The sequence below is a fragment of the Kogia breviceps genome, chromosome 20 (assembly GCF_026419965.1).
Source record: "Kogia breviceps isolate mKogBre1 chromosome 20, mKogBre1 haplotype 1, whole genome shotgun sequence".
Taxonomy (NCBI): domain Eukaryota; kingdom Metazoa; phylum Chordata; class Mammalia; order Artiodactyla; family Physeteridae; genus Kogia; species Kogia breviceps.
The window spans coordinates 18,437,060-18,452,932 of record NC_081329.1 but is presented as its reverse complement, the minus strand read 5'-3'; the positions used below and the strand labels follow the sequence as shown (position 1 = coordinate 18,452,932).

At 38.7% G+C, this 15,873-nt stretch overlaps 1 protein-coding gene and 1 pseudogene across 3 annotated transcripts in view; one reads left to right on the top strand and one right to left on the bottom strand.

Moving 5' to 3' along the window:
- Positions 1-5,113, top strand: part of LOC131747598 (DNA methyltransferase 1-associated protein 1 pseudogene) — a 110,889-nt pseudogene extending 105,776 nt beyond the window's left edge.
- SGCZ (sarcoglycan zeta) overlaps positions 1-15,873 on the bottom strand; it is a 926,925-nt gene that overhangs the window by 7,651 nt on the left and 903,401 nt on the right. The window contains exons 8-9 of one of the 3 annotated variants that reach the window (XR_010838463.1): positions 6,510-6,630; positions 5,344-5,452 (exon numbers count right to left, since the gene is read on the bottom strand). Coding sequence is in view for 1 of the 3 variants with exons in the window: in XM_067022529.1 (XP_066878630.1) it covers positions 6,622-6,630 (9 nt within the window). In the remaining 2 variants the exon portion in view is untranslated. Of the gene's footprint in view, positions 1-5,343; positions 5,453-6,490; positions 6,631-15,873 lie in introns of those variants that run through there. The other 2 variants (XR_010838464.1, XM_067022529.1) reach the window with 2 other exon arrangements.

The window sequence follows — 15,873 nt, the reverse complement described above, 5'->3', positions numbered from 1 at the left end:
ACTCATAATACAACTCATAACACCTCCTTCAAGAATTATAGGATATACGAATACTTTTGAAAATACATAGGAAAAGTCACTTACTAGTTTGGGCTCTCCATCATCCATTCTCCTTTATTTTTGGTAACACTTGCTGAATTGCTTCTCAGGCATTCACCCCGTCGCCATGCAGTCCATGTAACTCTGTGGAAGCTGAACTTATCCTCAGATCTTTCTTCCAAGGTGGTCAACACATCCCTTCAAGGTAGTCAGTTCATGGTTTTTTGTTGGAGATGGATTCATGGTTCCATTAAAGTCAGTGAGATATGAGTATATATTCTTGAGATAGGCTTCTTGGGAACAAGCATTTGTGTGAGTTTTCAGCAAATGTTATTTGGAGAGAATCATTTCATTAGCTGGAATTAAATGAGGATGCTTTGGAAGCTGCTGGCAGCCATTCTGTGACCATGAGGGTTTCCAGCCTTAGCAAGAAGCAGATATAATGGAAGACAGAGAAGTTGAACACATTGCAGTCTTTGAAGATATTCAAGCTTGACTGAAGCCTTCCCAACTTGTGGACATATTCCAGTTTTAGGTATATGTACCGAAAATTGCCACCATTTTTTAGCTCATGTATGTATACCATTTTATTATTTAGGTCTATTGGTTGCAATGGAGAAATTTCTAACAAATATTTATCCATTTTAATACCATTTTACTTTGCATGTTCAATCACCATTTCCATGCAGCCAGAATGCGCCATTATGAAGGCTCCAAGCATACTGCATCCCTTCTATGTGTATATGGAATTCAAAGCAAATTTTTCCTACTTTCAGAGTTTTCATAGAAAATTGTCTTGATTTGATTTAGATATATGAATGCATTTTAGTTTCAAAATGGACTTTAACTGTGTTTCTGCTACTCTAATTACTCAGAATTGGCAGCTAGCTTAAGCAAAAATGTGACTAATACTTGATTCATACATATACAATTTTATATATAATATACATATGTAAAACACATAGTAATATGTAAAAGAATAATGTATACACATTTGGAAAATTATTTAAATTTATATTTATTTTTATTTGGGTGAGATCAGGAAGATTATACAGATTTCTCATGTTATTTCAAGTCATTATTTAAATACATTTCATAAAGCTGTAGCTGTCATAGATGGGGATTCCTCTGATGGATCTGGGCAAAGTGAATTGAAAACCTTCTGGAAAGAATTTACCATCCTAGGTGCCATTAGGAACATTTGTGGGAAGAGGTCAAAATATAAGTTGATTCCAACCCTCTTCAGAGGTTCAAGAATTCAGTGGAGGAAGTAACTACAATTGTGGTGGAAATTGTAAGAGAACTAGAATTAGAAGTGGAGCCTGAAGATGGAACTGAATTGCTGCAATCTCATGATAAAACTTGAATGGATGAGGAGCTGCTTCTTACGGATGAGCAAAGAAAGTGTTTTCTTGAGAAGGAATCTACTCCTGGTGAGCATGCCGTGAAGATTGTGAAAATGACAACAAAGGATTTAGAATATTACATAAACTTTGTTAATAAAGCAGAAGCAGGGTTTGAGAAGACTGACTCCAATTTTGAAAGAAGTTCTGTGGGTAAAATGCTGTAAAACAGCATTGCCTGCTTTGGAGAAATTGCTCAGGAAAGGAGGGGTTGATCGGTGTGATGAACTTCATCGCTGTCTTAGTATAAGAAACTGTCACGGCCACCCCAGCCTTCAGCAGCCACCACCCTGATCAGTCAGCAGCATCAGCATCAAGGTAAGACCCTCCGTGAGCAGAAAGATTATGACTCGCTGAAGAGTCAGATGATGCTTAGCATTTGTTAGCAATAACGGATCTCAAAATTAAGGTATGTACGTTGTTTTAGGCATAGTGCTGTTGCACACTTAATAGACTACAGTGTAGTGTACAGTATAGTGTATCGTGTGAACATAATTTTTATATATACTGGGAAACCAAAAAATAATTGCGTACCTGACTTTATTGTGATATTCTTGCTTTACTGTAGTCTGGAACTAAACCCACAATATCTCCGAGGTACACCTATATGGAGGTATGCCATACCCAAGGTATGCTTCTTCTGATAGCTAAGACATAAGAGCCTTTGAAAAGTGAGAGTGTGTCCTGAAATATTTATTAAAAAGCACTGTTAAATTCCAAGTTGAAAATCTTTGGAGTGCAAACACACAAATGAAACTCAAAAAGCTGCCAGGAATCACTGAAATATAGCAGTTACTGATGTTTGAGATCATGGTACCTTAAAGGAGTTAACATGCAAATCAGACTACAGAATATTTTTCCCCATTGGAAGTAACTGTTTTCCCATTACTTTCACTTAAAAAGTCTTTTTAAAAACAACCTGTCAGAATACTGGATGTATTTTTCTCATTATTATTATTATTATTTTTTTTTTAAAGAGTAGGCAGATCTTTATTGATTAAAAGGTTGAAGCTAGGGAAGATTTTGAGCTGAGATGGAACATCCTCAGAGCCTTGGATTAAGAAGATGAATTTGCCTGCAGTGAGGAGGGTGAGTTGCAGGGGGATGATACCCTCCTTCCCATCCTTTCTCTCTCCCCAGCTGTTCCCCTCTGTCTCCTCATCTTCACAGGCTGCCCCACCTGACCACGGCTTCTCCCTCTCTCCTTTCCATGAATCTCCCCCTCCTTCCTTCAGTTTTCCTTCTCTGCACTCACTTTCCGCGAACATCTCCTCATTACCTTTTAAATAGACAATTTCTGTCCAAACACAAGTGTTTCCAAAGCCACTAATGAGCAGATTGTTAACTAAACAATAGGATGGGGATACACAGGGTTATGATTGTCTCCTTCCCGCCATTGTTTCCTTAGTGGATGTACATACAGTTTGGCTTTCTGTATCCACAGGGTCTGCTTCTGTAGGTTCAACCAACCATGGATCAAAAATATTCGGAAAAAATTCCAGAAAGTTCCAAAAAACAAAACTTGAATTTGTGTTGTAACAACTGTTTACATAGTGTTTACACTGTATTTACAATGATTTATGTAGCATTTACATTTTATTAGGTATTATCGGTAATCTAGAGATGATTTAAAGTATACTGGAGGATGTGTGTAGATTGTATGCAAATATTAAGCCATTTTATGCAAGGGACTTGAACATCCTAGGATTTTGGTCCTTAGATACCTAGGGATGGCTGTACATACTGCTAGAATACAATTTGAATCTTGGACAATTGGATCAGTTGTCAACTATGGATGACAGGGTTAGATTAATGACTTTTGTTATTATTTTGCAGAAACACAACCACTGCCTTAGATAAATTATATATTGTTAATTCCCCTACTTCCTTAGGAAAAGACAGTTGAAATCTACATGTGGTCTACATAATGACCTGTTTCAGAAGTTACAGCTCTCAAACACCCTTTTTCTCTGAATGAAACATTCAGAATCTGAAAAGAAACACTTTTTCGACTTCCCCTTTTTGATTTTGATTATTTTCTTATTTTTGTTTGTTACTGCTGTACATATAAAAACAGATTTAAGAGCTAATTTACATATAGTCAATCAAGTGAAATATCAAACAATTTCACTGTTTTGACTGAATTAAATAAAGAGTTTGAGACTGATGTGGTAAGTTTAAGACGACAAAATGATTGATTGTATACCCTCGTAGACAAAGAGTGTTCTTCAGCTTTGATATTCACATCAACATTGGCATTCCCACCATGGGCAGTGGCAATGCTACAGATTTTGTAAGTGGCTTTGTGGGCTGTGCACATGGATGCCAGAATAGCAAATAGGGTCGATGCTGTAGGATGACTGCAATTAAGAAACTGGTTTGTGAGTATACATGTTGTAACTTTCAGGGGGTCCCCCAAATTGACTTCTGAACCCTTCAGAGTGGAGAATTTCATTTAATGATAATTCTGACTTATTAAAGACATACCATATTATAGCCAGTATGAAAGGCTATGATGTCAGGATCACTGCCATAAGTTCTTGTTTCTTTTCAGAAGAAAATTTGAAGGACTGCAGAGAAAACAAGCACAAGAAAGTCCTGGTCTGAGAAAATGGAGTCATTAGTTTTTCTTTAATTTGCAGGTAATTTAATCTGTAGTCATTTCTGTGTTATATATTCCTGGTTTAACAAACTGTGATTTAACAGTTCCTTGGGACAGATGTAAAACCTCTAGACTTGTTTCCAAGGATGAAGACCTAAGTCAGTTTGAGCCCTCAGCTGCATAGATGTTTAAATGAAAAAAAAAAAAAAAAACTGAGTTAAATCGGGAATAGTGACAGCTTACAGATACATAAAGTGAGCTGTTTCAATGTGCATGTCGGAGTTTGGGTGAGGTCTGAGTATATCAATAGAGACAACATTTATTAGAATAAATTAAATATAATAAATTAGAGTAATTGAGATAGATTTTCACCTACAAAACATATAAACTGTTGTTCTCTATAAGCGTTTAATTTGGTTGCCTTGACCATTTCCATTCCTCCCGTCACCCAGCCCCTGGCAACCACCACTCTACCCTCTGCCTCTGTGAATTCAACTTTTTCAGATTCCACATGTAAATCATGCAGTATTTGTCTTTCTGTGTCTGGCTTATTTCATTTCGTGTAATGTCCTCCAGGCTCATTCATGTTGTCACAAACGGCAGGATATCTGTTTAAAGGCTGAACAATATTCTGATTGATACAGTAATCACACTTTATCCATTCATCTGTAGATGTTATTTTTGTGTGCTATTTCCACTCGGTTCTTATTTCTTTTATTGCCTCAGGAAAACAAATTTGTTTTAAGCATTTTGTAATTACTCACTGAAGCATTTTTATGGTGCCTGCTTTAAAAACTCTCTTGTTAGAAGATAGCATCCATGTAATCTTGGTGTCGGAGTCGATTGTTTGTCTATTCTCACTCAGCTAGGGGGTTTCCTCATTCTTTGTATGACGAGTGAGTGATTTTTTTTTTTTTTTTTAACTAAACCTGGACCTTCGAGCTAAAACTCTGGGTATTATTTAAATCTTGTGTTTATCAAGCCTCCTCTGACAACCACTGCAGTGGATGAAGTGTGTGTGTGCTTGTTACCGTCAGACGAGCTGGAAGTACAGGTTCTTCACTTGGCCTCGTTTCACATCTGGATGGGGTAAGAGTTCAAGCTCCCCATTAAACTTCAGCTGATACCTGGCTGGGAGCAGGAGAATATCTCATTACTGGTCTCCACCTGGGGCCCCCACTAACACTTCTGAGGGAGGAAGTGGACTCTATCACTGAGTAGTGTTGAAAGTCTTGACTGCGTTGGACCTTTTCTAACACAACCCCAGTGAGGTAGCCTTGATATTGCTGAGTAGGAACGGACCTCCAGGCTGTCTCCCGGTCTCCACTCCAGCGTGTGGCAGAAGAGTAGTTGTTACCTTTTGTCAGGGATGAAAGTCTCAGTTCTGCACTCAGCCTTTTCTGACATCCTGCAGAGGGAAGGTCAGAGTGTCTCACTGTTGGCCTGCCATGGGTGGAGATCTAGCCTTTTCACTCAAACTTTGCTAGTGGGGATGGGGCTCTGGTTTTCTTCTGCAGGTTAGGCTAGAATATACTGGTTATTGTCTGAAGGTTTTCTGTCTTTCAAGGCTGCCTTTTACCTGGTCCTTGGGCTACAGAGAGGAGGCTGTACTAGGGTTCTTTTATCTGCTACTGTTGGTGCTTAGGAGTTGTCAGCTTCTCCAGTTTTCATTCTTTCTGAGATATAGCTATATCTATACCGGTCTTGAAGTTTTCCTTAGTGGTTAGCATAGGGAAAAGTACATCTATTCCTCTTCATCCTCTCTGAAAGTTTGACGAAAGTCATATGACTTTTTAAAATTAAGGTGTAAGTGATATAACATATTACCGTCAGATGTACAATAAAATGGTTCAGTATTTGTATATATTATAAAATGATCACCACATTAAGTCTAGTTAACATCTATCTTTAAAAAAACGTTAAGCTCAATAAAATGTTTATTATAATATTTTACAATATTTAATATGTCTCTATATCATTTTGTTTAGTATTTGGCATTAAAGGAGGGTAAAATCTCAAACACAGATCTGTTATTACCCCCAGCAAAAAATACTCATATCCATTTGGTGAAACGCAATAATACTAACCATGAGGTTGGATAATGTGGACACATCGTAATTTAAGAGACTTTCAATGGAAAGGAAAATCAAGAAATAGTTGTGATGGAGTGACACGGTATTCTTTTAAAACCCCTAATAAAATATGGGGGGATGATGGGGTGCAGATGGAGAAGTGAAAACAAGGGCTGGGGGTGACTGCATTTTACCTGGAACTCTCCTGGTTTTAACACCAAATGTCTCTTAGTCCTGGGCAAACAGAAACAGTAGTCACCCTAATTCAAGAACTATGCTTATTTATAGATACTGTGCAATCTTAATCTTATAAGTAGACATAACTGGCTATTTTATTAATAAGGCATCAAAGAATCACTGAATTACTGGGCAGACGTCACCACATTCTCTTACCTCATCCACCACTGTACCTCAGGGTTTGTGTGGTTCCCGTCGTCACTGAGTCGGGCTTTCTGCTTTTGTTCTTCACCTCCTAGAGCCTCTCTGTTTCCAAACAGCACAGGTCTTAAGAATACTGAAAAAATACATTTATGATTAGAAAACTTTACTGACTGGAACCAGATTTATCTGTTATATTATCTGTAGAATCACAGCTGTTTTAAAGTGAATTAATGATGTAGGTTACTATATTTACTAAAGTTATACTGAATCAATTAATGGAATCTTCATTTACAAGAAATGATAGTGATGTAGAATAATCTAGTATTTATTAAAAAGTAACACTTTGCTGTACAGCAGAAACTAACAACATTGTAAAGCGACTGTACTTCAATAAAAATTAATAAAAAGTGATAAATCATAAAAATTTAAATAATTTTTTTGTTTTGTTATGTATACCCACTTTAAGTAATCAATGTGATTTTTGCAGTGTGTTATATAAATTGACATGTGTTAGGAATATAGTACATTGAATTTAAACCCTGTAAAGAGGCTAATTTTTAAATGAATCTGTTAATTTTTCTTTAGAGTAATAAAGCTTTTAGTTATGTCTATAGTCTTTCTTCAAAAATGTTTTTAATGTTATACTATAGACATTTTCCCTAAAGTTTAACACCTTTACCATTCAAATAAATCATCAAACACATCTAAGTTTACTTGTCCTTTTAACTCAGGTACATAGTATATTTAAGTATTAAAGAAGTTTTCTGTCTGCATTTTAAAGCCTCAAGCATATTTCCAGTTAAAAAATATCTTCCGAATTACCAAGATTTCTGCTAAGGAAGGATGTTCACAGTAGCAATTAGGACAGTTAATCAGTGGCTTTGTCATCTAAAGGGGAAAAAATCATTAGCAAGACACTGGGTGGCTAGTGACAGCTTAAATACTTATAAATCACTAAATTGTCAGCTCTCTCATTTAAAAGAAAGAGATAGGTTGAGCCTTTTTTCAGTTTAAGTTTTTGATTTATGTCACTTTGTAAAAACCTAAAACACTTGGAGCCTTGTCATGCAAAAAACTTAAAAAGCCTCTTAATAAAAGTTAAACAAGGGGCTTCCCTGATGGCACAGTGGTTAAGAATCTGCCTGCCAATGCAGGGGACATGGGTTCAAGCCCTGGTCCTGGAAGATCCCACATGCCGCGGAGCAAGCAAATAAGCCCGTGCGCCACAACTACCGAGCCTGTGCTCTAGAACCCATGAGCCACAACTACCGAGCCTGTGCACCTAGAGCCTGTGCTCAACAAGAGGAGTCACTGCAATGAGAAGCCTGCGCACCACAACAAAGAGTAGCCCCCGCTCACAGCAACTCAAGAAAGCTCGCGCGCAACGAAGACACAACGCAGCCAAAAAAAAAAAAAAAAGCTAAACAAGCAAATTGTTCTAGAAAAAGTCAAAAGACTTGTCTGCATACTACATCAGAACTCATCAGACCTTAGTAAACATTATGTCCTCAGGAGGTTCACATACTAGTGTCCAAAAATGCCCTTTGAAATATAACAATGAAACGTTAGAAATACCACAAAATGAATAGATCTATTAATTTTAATAGATCTACTCTCTCAAATGGCTTAAATAAACAAAGCCATACCTGTGCTAAAAAACAAAAAGCAACCAGCCAATTAATAACTGTCGTTTGAGGATCAACACTAGATTCAAGTTAGGAACAAAAACCAACCAGCCAATTATACCTGTCGTTTGAGGATCAACACTAGACTCAAGTGACGAACAAAAACCAACCAGCCAATTATACCTGTCATTTGAGGATCAACACTAGACTCAAGTGACGATTTGCCAAAAAAACACCTTTCAATTGACTTTAACTACATAAGTATCTCGAAGATCTCTAGTAAAAATACCACGTGTACTCTATTTAACATTAACTTTATAACCATTAGTGTTCCAGACTCATCAATACTCAAGTCACTGAATCAACTCTTTTTTCATTCAGTTTTCAAAGTTCTTTTTTGCATATTCATCATATTAATCATGAAGTGATCCAACTCAGGATACTCGAGTATGTGCTAAGATTTCCTAAACTTTCTAAGGTAGATGTGGACTCCATTTTCAAACCATATTCTTTCCTTTACAATAAAACAGAATGTGAAAGTCACATAGGATACAAACTAGCATCTAGATTTTAGTAGATTTTATTCTAATAATAATTGTAGCTTTGCCATCATTAAATTAACTATGATTACTTTCTGAATTCCTTAACTGTTAATACACACAGACTCTTACATGACCAGTTCGATTTGCACAATTTACTTAAATGGTACTTAAAAATATAAACGGTCAGCAATGAGTATAAAATTGCTACCATTGCAACTGTGAAGAATTTTTAAAAATTACTCAAGTGACCTCACTTGAGTAATTATCACATACTTGCAGGGAGTTTACTGTGCTTTTGACAAAAGAGCTAAAGGTCAGCAAAGCTATGGTCAAATACTCGGCTAATAATCTATTGAACAAATTACTGGTACTTTTAGATGTGATATACACCTGAAGTAATCATTAAATTCATGCAAATCCCATGTGTAGGGGAAGTAGTGGAAGCTTTTATTTGAGAATATAACTCTTTTTACCTTAGTGTTTAGATGAGTATGGAAACCAATGAGGTAAGGGAACAAAGGTTCTGAGAGAGATTTCGGAGAGAAAGTGAGAATGTCAAGACATTTATTATATATGGTCCAAGCAACCTGGACCAGGAGCAGGAAGAAAGCACTGAGTCCAGTATTATGTTTTAGCTAAGATCTTATGAGAGAATTTTAGAGAGATATGAAAGTTAAAAGGTCCAAATAATAACTATTTTTCTTAAAATCTTTGTAAAACCTTAACAACCCTATGTTGAAAGCACAAGACACCTCTGCTTTATTGCCTTTGTAACATGCTATAAAATTTAAGGTCATGGGTACCTCGCATATTACTGGATAATATAAAGGGACAATGCCCAAGGCAGTAAGATAGAGCATCCTACATTTGAAATATAGAAATATCAGGAGAAAAACAATCCACAACCATGGAAATAAAGGGTAGTGGAAATACATAGAGGAACACATTATTATGTGAACAATTTGACGATTTTTCATAAATTGGACACTCTTGAGGAACCATCACCCAAATTAAGAAAGATTAACCCTTATTTCATTACCGATACAAATCCCACCCAACCAGAGATAACCACTGACCCAACTTCTAAAAACCTAGATCAATTTTGTATATTTTTTTCTCTACGTATAAATGCTAATGTGTAAGGTAGAATCTTGCAGTACATATTTGTTTTAGTCTATTTGGGCTGCTATAACGAAATACCATAAAACTGGGTGATTTATAAACAGCAAACATTTATTACTCACAGTTCTGAAGGCTGGGAAGTTCAAGATCTCACTGCTGGGAGATATCATGTCTGGTGAAGAGGGCCTGCTTTGTGGCCTACAGGGCAAGGGAGCTCTGTCAGGTCTCTTTTATAAGGGCACTAATTCCTTTCATGAGGTCTCAACCTTTAAGACCTAGTCACCTCTCAAATGCCCCATCTCCTAATACCATCACATGGACACTAGGTTTTCAAAATATAAATACTGGGGGGACATAAACATTCAGTCCATTGTAATGCTCATTTGTGTGTGGTTTCTTTTGCCTCTTTAGCACATGTGAAATTCTTCCATATGATTCATCTAAGTCTAGTTTACTCTCACTGCTGTATGCATAACAGAATTTTCAGAGGAGAATAGGTTAATATTTTTTTAAAATAGGTATTACGGAGAAAAGGGAACCCTCCTGCACTGTTGGTAGGAATGTAAATTGGTACAACCACTATGGAGAACAGTATGGAGGCTCCTTAAGAGACTGAAAATAGAGCTACCCTATGATCCAGCAATCCCACTCCTGGGCATATATCCATTCGAAAAGATACACGCACCCCAATGTTCACTGCAGCATTGTTTATAATAGTCAAGACATGGAAGCAACCTAAATGTCCATCAACAGATGAATGGATAAAGAAGATGTGGTACATATATACGGTGGAATATTACTCAGCCATAAAAAAGAACAAAATGATGCCATTTGCAGCAACATGGATGGACCTAGAGATTATCATACTAAGTGAAGTAAGTTAGAGAAAGACACATCACTCATATGTGGAATCTGATTTTTAAAAATGATATAGATGAACTTATTTACAAAGTAGAAACAGACTCACAGATACTGAAAACAAATTTTTGGTTACCAAAGGAGAAACATAGAAGGGAAGGATAAATCAGGAGCTTAGGATTAACAGACACACACTACTATATATAAAATAGGTAACCAACAAGGACCTACTGTGGAACTCTACTCAATATTCTGTAATAACCTATATGGGAAAATAATCTGAAAAAGAATGAATATATGTATAACTGAATCACTCTGCTGTACACCTGAAATTAACACAACATTGTAAATCAGCTATACTCCAATAAAATAAATAAAATTTAAAAATAGGTATTTATTTTCATTTTTATTTATCAGAAAAAATATGGCTAGCAAACAAAGCCATGATTCAGATTTATGGGTGCTTAGGATAAGGCTGGAACATGTGTATCTATAAAAAGTAAAAGTACATTTAAAGAAAAACATGAATTCATTATCACTGTGGGTTGGACACAGCAATGGTAAAAATTATGTGTTATGTTCAGTTGACAGCATAATGTTAAACATTGATTAGGGCATGAGGCTATGTCCTATGATTTCCAGGGAGCAGAAAGAATGAAGTGTTACAGTCAGTTGGATCAGTGGAGGGTATCTTTTCAGCGTGAGATAACAGGTGACCAGTTAAAGTCATCTACTAGATTAACTGGTTATCAGTTTCTCTGCTGAATCTCCTGAGATCACAAGAGTCAAAGTGACCATCACAAGGAATCCGGTGGTTCTACCACTTATTTCTTTACCCAGTTTTTCTAGTTCTCTGGATCAGAGAAAAAAAATCACAATGTCTCTTTTTAGGAAAGAAAGGACACAGTCAGTGAGGTTGAAAGATCTTGCCAGAATTGATCAGCAAGTGGCTGAAAAGCATGTGTATAAATGGATTCTAAGGGATGTAGATAGACCACACAGAGCTAAATATAAAGCCTGGTCCGGTGGAGGTTATCCATTCAGATGCGCTCAATCAAAATATCTTGTAACTATATTGGTTCAAGTACTTGCAGCAATGTTACACTCAGAAAGGCTGATTAACTGAAGCCTGAACTCATAGCTCTCTTCCAGTCATGAAGTTGCGATGCTGGGGCTTCTGTGGCATATCTGGAGGAAAGAGTTCAAAATCTCTGACACACGGGAACGTTTCAGTGCATCTACTATAGGCAGCGTATTAAGCCATATGCTGCTGTGGTGCTCAAGTGGGCCATCTTTGAGGACATCGTTTTTACTGAGGAATAAAGAAACAGTGGTGAAGAGAGCCCTAACATCCTAGAAAAGCTCTAGAAGGTGGTACCATGGAATCAGGCCCACGATGTCAATAGAAATAACTGGATCCTGGAACGGTGGTGTTTAACTTTTAGAAACAGAGTAGGGGCAATAACCAGCTGTTTTGTTTGCGCTGCGGAGAAGAGAGGACTTAGCTCAAGGTTCATGCTCCGGTGTAAGCTGCCTGGACGTCTGGGCCTTACGGTGGAGCATCCAGTGGCACTTGACGTGTCTGTGGCAGACGGGGGCAGTACGGTAGTCCCGAGGGGAACCGCAATGCAGACCTCCAAGAGTTTGAAGCAAAGCTTTGATAGTCTCTTCTACCTCCAACTATTCTCTACTTGAAGAGAAGCTCCTCACTTGCTGCGGGGTCCCTGATCACGGTGCACCCAGTCACTTGGCAAGTAATCCAGTAATTTTTTGGTCATCAAATCATAAAGCGACTGGTGTGCCTGGCATTCCATTATTGCTGGAAATGCTGTGTACAAGATCAGATCAGGCCCGAGCAGGTCTGGGAGACTCAATGGTTTGCAAAAAAAAAAAAAAGTGTATTCCTTTCCACTGCTTCTCTGTCACTCCTCCAACCGTGTACGTGTGGAAGCAGGATGAGCTTTTGAATAACAGAGGACACAGTGAACCAATTAACAGATGAGGAACTCACAGAGGCCTGGTTTACACGGTGTGCGGCCGTCACCAGCTGGAGGTGTCCTGCTGCGCTGCGGCTCCACACGGGCTCGTGCCGCCAGACAGAAGGGAAATCCTTCCATTTGGCAGTGATTTGAGCAGTACATTTGACTGTTCACTCTAGTTGAAAAGGTTCAGTTCTACACTAATTCCTGAACAATGCCTATTGGATTGGCTGGCTGATCAAGAACTTAGGATGAAACTGGAGGATGGCTGACAGGCAAGTCTGGAGTGGCGGGAATTATGTGGATGTTTGTCAAAATAGGAACGAAGTGCAAAGATGTTTGTGTCCTCTGCAAAGAAGGATCTTAATAATCAAACAGACAAGAACTGTTGGTAGCCTTTTTCTTTGTGTACTTGTGAAAGTAAATACACTTGTTTTCAGATGCCTGGTTCTTGCTGAGTGGGACCAATAACATGGACTTTTCCTCATCAAAACTGATCTGCTTTGTGGCCAAATGACCGAGAACAGGCTAATGCTGAGCCAATTTGGTACCATTTTCCAGTGGACTAACCAGCCACGTGACTGAAGATTGATTACACAGTCTTCTGCCATGAAAGGAGAGAGTGGTTTGTTCTGACAGAGGCAGAATTATTCTGGATAACTGACCATTCCTTGCACAGTACATTTGCCAGCGCCATTGTTCACATGCTCACGGAATGCCTTTTCCTGGCCACTTTACTGACAGTGTCGTTTCTAATTTAAGAAATTCATTTTACCACTAATGAAGGGTGCAAGAGATCATGCCACAGAATCCACTGAAAGAATTCAATCAAAATCAACTGCCCTGATAAAATGGCAGAAATGGCCAACTGATGACTCAATTGTAATGCCACCTGGGAGCGGGGGAAAACCCAGAAAATTTGAGGTCCTGTCCTATAGGCTGTTGCATAAGCCTTAAAAATGGAAGACTATATTGTGCTGTTTCCCTAGAAGTCCTTACATCAGTGGGTGGAGAGAGGTGTCCCTTCTCACTATAATGCCTACTAATCCATTCACAGTATTTTTCTTCCTATCCACAGAAACTTGGGCTCCGTTGGGCTGGCAGCCCTAGTACCCAGGAGAGAGACACCCAGGCCAAGGGTCACGGTTCCATTAAACTGGAACATGAGGCTGCCAGCTGGCCATACAGAACTCATTTTCTACTGAACTGACAAGCAGATGAGGGGATTAATTTGTAAGCTGTGGTGACTTATCCAAATTACCAAGGGAAAATGGGGTTCTTATTAGACAAAGCAGAGAAAGAGAACTATGCTTGGACCTGGAGGCTTCAGAAGGAGTTTCTTTGTATTCCCATGTTCGGTAATAATGTCAGCGGGAAACTAGGACAGCTGAATACGGTCAGGACTGACATGAACATAGATTCTGTGGAAGTAAGTTTTTGTGTTGCCCGGCCAAGTAAGAACCCCCTCCCACTAAGGCACCAGGTAAGGCAAAGGGAGTAAGAAATTAGAGGAGGAAGGGAACTGCGGCTCCTGACTTTGAGCTTGTGATTGGCTCCCGAGGTAGGGACTGCAGCAGTTATGTCTTATGCCAAATAACTCCTTTTCCTCCATTTTTTAAACCTTGTGTGGTTAATGTTATAATTTGGGATCCATGGAAGGTGAGACTAAGTTGACATCGCCCTGTGATGATTTGGTGACAGGAGGGGTTTTGTGATTTGCTCTCTGTTGGTCAGGAATGGATGCCGAGTTGCAAAATATGTGAGGAGTGTTGGCTAAACTCCATGTGCTACTTCCTGCCGGCCCATACACCTGTTTTCTGCTATTCTTTCGTTTGTGCTCTAAGGAGTGGACCCCCGGGGACTGCATTTTATCTGGGCTTTCCTGCCCTCTGGCTGCTGGTTGGATCCAGCCAGTGGAGGGCGGCAGCAGCAGTCGATTACTGAATGGAGGAAAGAGTGGGAAGGATATTTCTTCACCACATCCTTCCTCAGTTCTGGTAGTGACTGCCTCTCTCTGAAACTGTGGGTTCTGCTGAGCTGTCCAGGTCGCCCTCAGAAACACTCTTCCCTTTGCCGCAGAAGCCTGGCGGTGGCCGCAGCTTCCTGCTTTTGCTGGCCATGGACTCTCATACCCTTCGTTGAATTCTCTTAGCGATTCCAACTGAGCGTGCCGTCTCTTGCCTGCTGAGATTCAAACTGATACACAGAAAGTAGAGCCAGAGAATCCCTGTCAACAGAGTGACTGGAACCATCTTTAACCGCGCCCCCCCATACATTTAGTTAAATTGTTTTTAGAGGGTCCCTTTGTCAAAGCTCTAGATGGAATGAATGGAAGAGAGAAGACGCTGGCCCTCATTTGTGCTCTTGGGGAAGTATTCATTTACCCGCCGACTCCCAGTCGCCTACGTTCTTGACGCATATCCAAGGAAAAATAAATACACTTTTTGAATGAAATGCTGGTTTGAGGTTATGGAAGAACAGATTTTACAGTAATACCGGGCTGTTCTAATACTAAATTTTTTGGTCTTCATGAAACCGTTTAACTTAAATCCTGCACTAGAATGGAAGTTACCATTCCGGGTTCCTCTGTGCCTTAATGCCCTTATCACTACATGAGAAAATCAACAGATCCTAAGGCATGAACGTGTTGTGAGGATTAAATGCGATGATGCATGCAAAACATTCAGGACAGTGTTTGGCTCTCAATAAATGATCATTAAATAGGAGCTGCTGTTCTTTCACACATTCATGTGTACTCTGCAGTCAAGAGCACAGCTGTATTTACTTTATTTCCCATCCAACCCAATCTTCAGACACCTAGGAAAAGATCTTACATAAGTTTAGGAGGCGAAAGCAGCAATGAGTTCTCCAGTGTGACTTTTCAGCTACTACCTTATAAAGTGCTCTTTTATTTATCCAGCACTGCAAAAGCCCCTAATTACAGGCCTTATTCCCCTGGAGAGTATGAGTTACAATGTAACCACCTAACAGGGAGCAAAACTTAGTGTATGATTATACCAGGTTTCTTTCTAACTTCCCTCAGTGTTTCCTCATTAGAATTCCTCTTATGAGTAAACTTAATTTTCCCTCTCATTTACCTCCTGAGATAACATCATCGTTCAAATTAAAACTTACAGCAACATATTTGATTAAAACTTCAGTAACTAACAGTAGTAAATATTGCTGTAAAGAGAAACTTTCAAACATCTTATTTTACCTATATTTATAGTATGTCCTCATTTAATGTCTT